At 46.3% G+C, this 7598-nt stretch overlaps 1 protein-coding gene and 1 long non-coding RNA gene across 4 annotated transcripts in view; one reads left to right on the top strand and one right to left on the bottom strand.

Moving 5' to 3' along the window:
* Positions 1–393: 393 nt before the first annotated feature.
* Positions 394–3585, bottom strand: LOC144329000 (uncharacterized). Its single transcript, XR_013394407.1, has 2 exons — positions 3183–3585; positions 394–3120 (listed from the first exon to the last, which is right to left on the bottom strand). It is a non-coding gene; the product is annotated as an uncharacterized LOC144329000 (long non-coding RNA).
* A 108-nt stretch (positions 3586–3693) lies between these two features.
* Positions 3694–7598, top strand: part of TRIM24 (tripartite motif containing 24) — a 40228-nt gene continuing 36323 nt past the window's right edge. For all 3 annotated transcript variants that reach the window (XM_077935053.1, XM_028747268.2, XM_028747267.2), the window contains exon 1: positions 3694–4238. In XM_077935053.1, the coding sequence (XP_077791179.1) occupies positions 3857–4238 (382 nt within the window). In that variant the 5' untranslated portion in view covers positions 3694–3856. The remainder of the gene's footprint in view (positions 4239–7598) is intronic.

Genomic DNA, 7598 nt, shown 5'->3' with positions numbered 1-7598 from the left:
CTTCCTCTCTCAAATCCCCTCCTTTTAAACTCTCCCTCCTGGAACCACAGCCAATCAGAGGTTGCCATTCATTAACCATTTGCTGGCAGGGAAAGAAAGAAAAAACAAACACATTTTGATCCAACTGGTCCAGCAAAACTAACTTTTTTGTCACAGGGGGTGTTTACTGCAGGAGTGATTATGCTGGGTGCTGGAACGTTATTTGCCAATATTATAAGCCTGGGGTGTTGTAGGAAAGGTCTGGCAATGATCCCTTTGTTTGACAGGGCTAGACTGACCCAAGGTCACCCAGTGGGTTTCAAGTTAGTGTGATGCATAGTGGGCCACAATTGCTTGTGTTAAATTAACCCTGTCATTTCTGGTAGGAAATTCAATAAGAAATGCAACCAAGGATTCCAGCAAGACAATACCCTTTATTAACTTTATTGCAGTAAAGGACAGTCCTATAAGTACTGTACTGATCACAGGTTTCACACAGCCTTTTATACTCTTTTACATACAGCTTATATCATGCTAAGTACATAACTAGTTCCATGTTGTCCATTCCACATCAGCCATGGCAACATCTCCATATCGGAACATCCTACAAGTCATACTAGTACAATAAACTAACCTTTGATCAGTAACAACAAACAAAAGCAGATCACACAATGGTTAATCGTTAACCTAATCAAACATAGATCTTGGATCTATGCAGCTTTATGCTATAACCATGTTCAAGCTAACTAATACTTTCCAAATATGAATATATGTATTCCTATATGCATTGAATTACCTTACTAACATTCTTAATGTCTTTTATTGCTATATTAAGTGTTATTTACCTTTCACTACCATGCCAGGGCTGGTGCAAAATCCAGTCACCAACCTGGCTCCACGCTTGGGTAAGCACTTCCAGTGCATGCGCATGAAAAATAAGCAGCAGAGTGCCCACACATGTGCAGTAGGAGAAGAAATTCAGTGCTGTGTCCAAACAGAAACACATGCAGGCAGCAAAGCTCATCAGTAATAAGCTGTTGAACCTCGTGAGAACACTCCCTGGAAAAGGCCCTGATGTTGGGAAAGTTTGAGGGCACAAGAAGAAGGGGACGACAGAGGACAAGATGGTTGGACAGTGTTCTCGAAGCTACCAGCATGAGTTTGATCAAACTGCAGGAGGCGGCAGAAGACAGGAGAGCCTGGCATGCTCTGGTCCATGGGGTCACGAAGTGTCGGACACGACTAAACAACTACAAGAAGTTCTAAACAGGCATACAAACTTGGCCCTCCAGATGTTTTGGGACTACAACTCCCAGGATCCCTAGCTAACAGGACCAGTGGTCAGGGATAATGGGAATTCCTTTTTGTTGTATTTGCAAAATAAAAAACTATTAAAAATGAAATTGACATGAACTTAGTCAATTTCAAGTAGCTGAGCAAAGGCTGTATGCTCCCCCAATTATTTCCTCCATATAAGCTTTTTTCAACAAGCATTTGAAGCAGAGATTCTTACTCCAGTGTATCTGTATTGCATTTGAAATGGTTATTACTGATGTCTTTATTGATAATAGCTTTAAGGTGTTTCATGTGAGGTGATTCATAAACGAACAAAATAAATGAGACAATTTCTCACCCTGCCCTGTCACACCTAGTTAATGGACCACTATGATTTTCCCCATTTAGTATTCTATTAAAAGTCTTTGTCAAAATGCAGAGGCACATTGGTAAATGACTATCTCCTCCTTGCTTAATTCAGGTTTCCTATGATCAGCAAGATGACCAGTTTCCATTTATTTCAACTTTTATCTTTTACTACTCCAAAGGGAACAAAATTTTCAGGTATTTCAGCATCAAAGAGATTTGTTCCTTTTTTTGGGTGACCTGACCTAAAGGGAAATTAGGCATTTCATGTGAGCTGTGGTTATACATGCTTTTATTTATAAATAGCTTGTTCAAGATAAAAACAGGATTCTGAGCAGTGGATTTTACTTGCTACCCCTTCACTTCAAGATTCTTTCCACCAAATTGTTTGTTGTGAAACTAGCTTTTTGCAATTTGTTAATGGCAGTGTTACTGCCCTCAGAGACATGAACTTATGGACTGGGAAAGTTGTGGTCTGTTAAGCTTCAGTTACATATTCAGACTGGTACCAGTAATGTAGTAGGTTTTTAAAAATAGGATTATATACAGCTCCATGGCAGTGCTTTAAACACAGGTCTGCTACAGTGTTTTTGCTAGACCAGCACACCCCTGCAATGCCAGGAGTTTGTCCCAGCAACTGTCCATCTTTCCACTGCAAAGTTATATTGGGTAGTGGATACAGTCTCTTTCAGAGCAGGCCTGCATAGCAACAGAAGTTTCACTTGTTTCTCAGATAAATGTGGTATTCTCCTTAACCCGGTTAGAACATATGTTAGTCTGTCCATCTGGTCACAACGGCTACATTCCTGTATGTGTTTTTATTACTTCTGAATAAGGAAGCCTCTTGCTTTCTTTGCTGCTTCTTGGCCTTTGGGCAGACAGTTCAAGCGATCAACTCACACAGCAAGTAATACTCCTCCATACCCATGTAAACAGAAAGCAAAACATTATAGGAGTGGTCACCAACCACTCAATCGTGGTACAGCCAAACAAACACTCATCCCTACTATTCCAACTAACTTCCTACGAGTTGTGCACTTTTCCCAGTAGCATGTCTCAGCGGAAGATGAGAAGCCCGGCTTGTTCCATCAGCTCTGCTGGAAAAGCTGCTCTTTCTTGAGGAAGCAAGCTGTCCTCTGGAGAAAAACAAGGGTGGTCGGTCTTTGGCATCTCCTCCCATCTCTCTCCTGGTTCAGGAGCCACTTTGCTCACCATCTTATTTCTGGGAGAGCACAGCAGATATTCCTTCTAATTCAAGGAAGCTCAGTTCAGGACATGTTCCGGTTTTCCCTTGGACCATTTCTGGGTTTAGTCTTCTCAAGGGTGGGGTGTGAGGAGAGAAGATCCTGGTTTTTCTTAAGCGTCACCTCTGGTGGAGTTGGCATTGAAGTCCTGGCCAGTTTGCAGACCTGGGGAGGAGGTTGGTCACCAGGGCTCTCCCTTTCATCAGTTGCCCTGCAGAACTCCTTGGAGGGAGCTCAGTATCCCTCAGGGATGTACCTCCAGAAAGGAAAGAATTAATACCTTCACTCTCCCCGCCCATTTGCTTCGATGGTGCTTACCTGCTCTTTCTGAGGGGCTTGCAAAGCACTAGGGCGGAGTGGGTCGTGGAAACAGTCTCACTTCACTAGTACTTTACTCAGCCCCATCGCTGGTTCCTAGGAGCAAACCAAATTGACCCACAACCACCTACCACAAGCCGTCCCCGTCCTCCTCTAGGCGTCTTTCGTCCTCTTTAAGCCGCCAGCCTGCTATTTCTCTCCCATGGCCCGAAATGAACCCCCCGCCCCGAATTCAACCAAGCCCAGAACAGCCTGCCAATCCCACCGTTTATACAAACGTAATAGCAGTTGGAATCCAAACGGTCGCCAGGCACCTGAGGAGGAAAATGACGCTCTGAGGCGGCTACGGCGAGAACCCCGAGGAGAAAGGGGCGGAGCTTAGACGGGATCGATAGAGGGGGCGTGGCGTGAAGCGGCGGTCCTGTCACTGGAGGGGGCGTGAAGGGGGCGCGGCATCGGTAGCCGTTGCCCGCGCGCGGCTGTGCGCGCTGGCGACCTCCTCTCCGGGTTCGGTCAAGGAGCAACCGACGTCGCTGCTCCCAGCGGCCGTTGAGGGGCGGGCGCTCGGCTCGTAAGAAGGCGGAGGGGGGGGGGGTGTGAGAACAGAAGCGGCCGTTGGGAGAGAGGCGTTTCGCGCCTGAAGTGGCCGCCGCCGCCGCCGCCGCCGCCGAACAATGGACGAGCCTATGGCGGGAGCAGGGCCCACCCCGGCCGGTCCTGTCGCCATGGGTGGGGAAAACGAGGCTGAAAGCCGGCAAGGCCCCGCCGACCGGGCCGACGGAGAGTCGCGGCTCAACCTGTTGGACACTTGCGGGGTGTGTGGCCAGAACATCCAGAGCCGGCGGCCCAAGCTGCTGCCGTGCCTCCACTCGTTCTGCGTGCGCTGCCTACCCCCGCCGCATCGTTACCTCATGCTGCCGCCTCCCGCCGCGCCTTCGCCGGGAGCCGGCGGCCCCAAAGACCCGCCGCTGCCTCCGCCGCCGCCTTTGCTTCAGCCTTCCCCGGCCCCCTCGTCGCCTGTCGCCACGCCGCCCTCGCCGCTGCACTGCAACCCGGGTAAGGAAGCCCGCGCGGCGGCCGTGTCACGACTGGGGGTGAGGAGGAGGAGGAGGAGAGCTCGTAGTTACCTCAGAGCAAGGCGGGCGGGAGAGGGCGGTTGTCGCGATTCCTCTCAGCACTTGATACCGGAAGAAAAGACAAACCGAGGCAGGGTTCAGTTGGCGAAAAGTGGCGCTGAGGTTGGAATAGCGCTCTTTGTCATGGAAATCCTTTCCCCCCAACTCCTGAGGCAGGAGAAGTGGGGAGGGGGGGAGCATTCTTCTCCACGTACGTTTCAAAGAGGAGTCCCGGGGTTTACAAAATGGGCTCCTGGGCCGAGTCTTACCTCAAGTTGAGCCCTGGTTCCGGAGCGGCATGAGCTGTGGTAGCCAAGTCGTCGGGTGCGTAAATATGCAGAGGCTGAGAGGCAGCCGTCGAGAGACTTGAAGGCAAGCAGGCATGCGAAGGATCCAGTATCCCGGGAGCTGGCATGCGAAAAGCAAACAATAGTGGCGGGGGGGAATGTGGTCATTTTGAGGTTGTGGAGGCAAGTGCTATGAAGACCCAGGCTCTCTGCCTCTCCACAGAGCTCTGGGATTTATGCTGCTGTGCAGGAAACTTGTGGGATTTTAAACGTGGGGCGCCGAGATCCGATGCAAAACGCCACCTTTGGGAAGGGAAACCATAATGGACTGCAACTTCCCATTGTTTATACACTGCATCCTGTGCTAGCATAGATGCGAGCCAAGAAATCCCCGTTCAGGGGCTGGGCTCCTTATTATCCTTGCTGAAGCAGATATTTGTGCTTAACAGCATAGTCCAAAAGGCAACTGTCTACTCTATTTCGTTCCTCTACTGAAGATGTTGGGGCTGATGATAAGCACTTTAAAAGTAAAGCGTTAGAGCTGTAGCATCAGTCCTCATTTTGCTCAACAAAGATGACAGGGTAGTAACAATTTGTTATTTATTTGTACAGTACTTCAGTAAGGTACAGCAGGCTAAGGCTTTTCTTGGTAGTTTTTTTGTTTTTGGGAGGGAGAGTTTCTTGTCCCTCTCTGGAGTTCTCAGTTTCTTCAGAAGGTGCATTTTTTGCTGGGGGGAAAAAGCTATTTGTGTGCATATTTTGTCTGGATGACAGATATAGCTAACATTTGTCACTAACCCTTGGCTCATAGTAAGTATGTTGTGTGCTTGAGGGAGATGGCTTGTATTAATAGTGATGAGTGTGTTTGAGGATAGTCATCTATGCATGTTATATATTTATCTCTTTTTTAAAAAAATTCCATGAGCCTCCTATATTGTCAGGATTTCTCATACATTACATAATTTCAAGCATAATATGCCTTTTTCTTACTTTAAAAACTATATACAATTATTCCAGTGACATGCTTTTCACTCTTTTATGTCTGTTGTAAAGGTAATTCAGCTTTTGACCTGTCCGATAATTTTTCATCCATAGCAAAAGCCATAGCTAAGCCGCTAATAGCCGTGCTTCGCAAGACGAAAAAACCGCAAGACGAAGAGACTCACGGAATGGATTAATTTCGTCTTGCGAGGCACCACTCTATTGTAATAGCCAGACCTGCCTGGTTATGGCCTTTTGGTATGAGTAAGTAGGGGAGCAAAACAAGTGGTTCTGTGCTAGATGACAAATAAGTGGGCCTTCCTCCCTCAACTGTCTGTTTTAGAAAGACAAAAGACCAGAGTAGAGTTTGAGTGCTATTAGCTAGAAACTGGGTACAAAAGCTGCAGACTAGAAAGGCAGAGAGAGAGCCATAGCTTATTTCTGCTGGAATTCAAGGAGGACCTGTGAGTGAGGTATGGAGATTGTAAAGCACAGGTTGGTGGGCCATCTGCCACTGATGTTTTAATTGAACAGTGTTTTGAAAAGGGACTTTTGGAGATCCAACAATCAGCTGATCATAAGCCCTCTTTCACTGACAAGTTTTACATACCCCACACCTGATTGTCATGTGACAAAGGTCTTTGAGAGCAGAAGCAGTAAAGTGTAGAAAGTGTTGGAAAATGCTGAAAAGTGCTGACTCACTCTGACTCATCCTCTGATGACTCATTCCTTGTACAAATATTGTATCAATTACAGCACGGGTAGGCAAACTAAGGCCCGGGGCCCGGATCCGGCCCAATCACCTTCTAAATCCGGCCATGGACGGTCTGGGAATCAGCATGTTTTTACATTAGTAAGAATGTGTCCTTTTATTTAAAATGCATCTCTGGGTTATTTGTGGGGCATAGGAATTCATTTCCCCCTAAAAATATATTCTGGACCTGCACAAGGTTTGAGGGACAGTGGACTGGCCCCCTGCTGAAAAAGTTTGCTGACCCCTGAATTACAGGAAGACACTCAGAGCCAGGAAAGATAAATACAATGGGCTCAGTGTGCTCTCTAGCCTAGTCTAATCTTCTTCTGTTTTACTTTGCTCTTCTCCATTATGTGTTTGTAAAGAAGTATGATTGCCTCCGTAAAGTTTTATTCATTTACTGTGAAGACTCTGCGTTTTTTACTTTGCTGCGTGACGCTGATATACAGTTGTACCTCGGGTTACATATGCTTCAGGTTACATACACTTCAGGTTACAGACTCCGCTAACCCTGAAATAGTACCTCAGGTTAAGAACAGTTTCAGGTTAAGAACGGACCTCCGGAACAAATTAAGTACGTAACCAGAGGTACCACTGTAATGCCAGGTGTGGGGCAGGTAGGTGTGTGTTGACTGAAATGGCAGTCCCAAGAGGAGGCCAGGTGAGACTAATTCAGTTTGTGGGCTGGGACCCACCACCCCTATTCTAAAATGTGTTGTGGCTTTTACATACTTTGGTCACATGTTATTTTAATGAACATAATTCATTCTGCAATAGCTCTTTTAGCATTCCATTTTTGTGACTTTCAATCTTCTGCAGCTCCTTTTTTCATTTTTTACTATTGTTACTATCCTGACATCACTATACATGGCTCAAGAGTTTACAGAAGTCAGTGAACAAAAATTGTACAGGTTCTTCTCCTCCAAGAAGCATACAATCTGAAATGTACAAGAACAGGGTATGCAAGAAGAGACTCAGATAGAAAAAGAATGCGAGCAAATTGCAGTTACACATCTGTATTGTACAGCTGAGAAAATTGTTTGTAAAGTGAGACTAGAGGTTACTATTTATTTAAAATATTTTAGGGCATCTTTCAGCGCAAATTCGGCTCGGGGTTGCTTATAACAAATATCAATAATAAAACCACAGTTTCAGAAATGCCAGGGATATGCTGAAAAGGAAAAGGTATGAGAAAAATCTGGATTAGGGGAGGGGAAAGTGTGAGAAGGCAGTGATTAGGAGAACATCATATAGACAACAGATAATTAATGGAAGTACA

The sequence above is a fragment of the Podarcis muralis genome, chromosome 10, assembly GCF_964188315.1.
Source record: "Podarcis muralis chromosome 10, rPodMur119.hap1.1, whole genome shotgun sequence".
NCBI lineage: Eukaryota > Metazoa > Chordata > Lepidosauria > Squamata > Lacertidae > Podarcis > Podarcis muralis.
The sequence above is the reverse complement of the archived record's forward strand: the minus strand, read 5'-3'. Positions and strand labels throughout refer to the sequence as shown.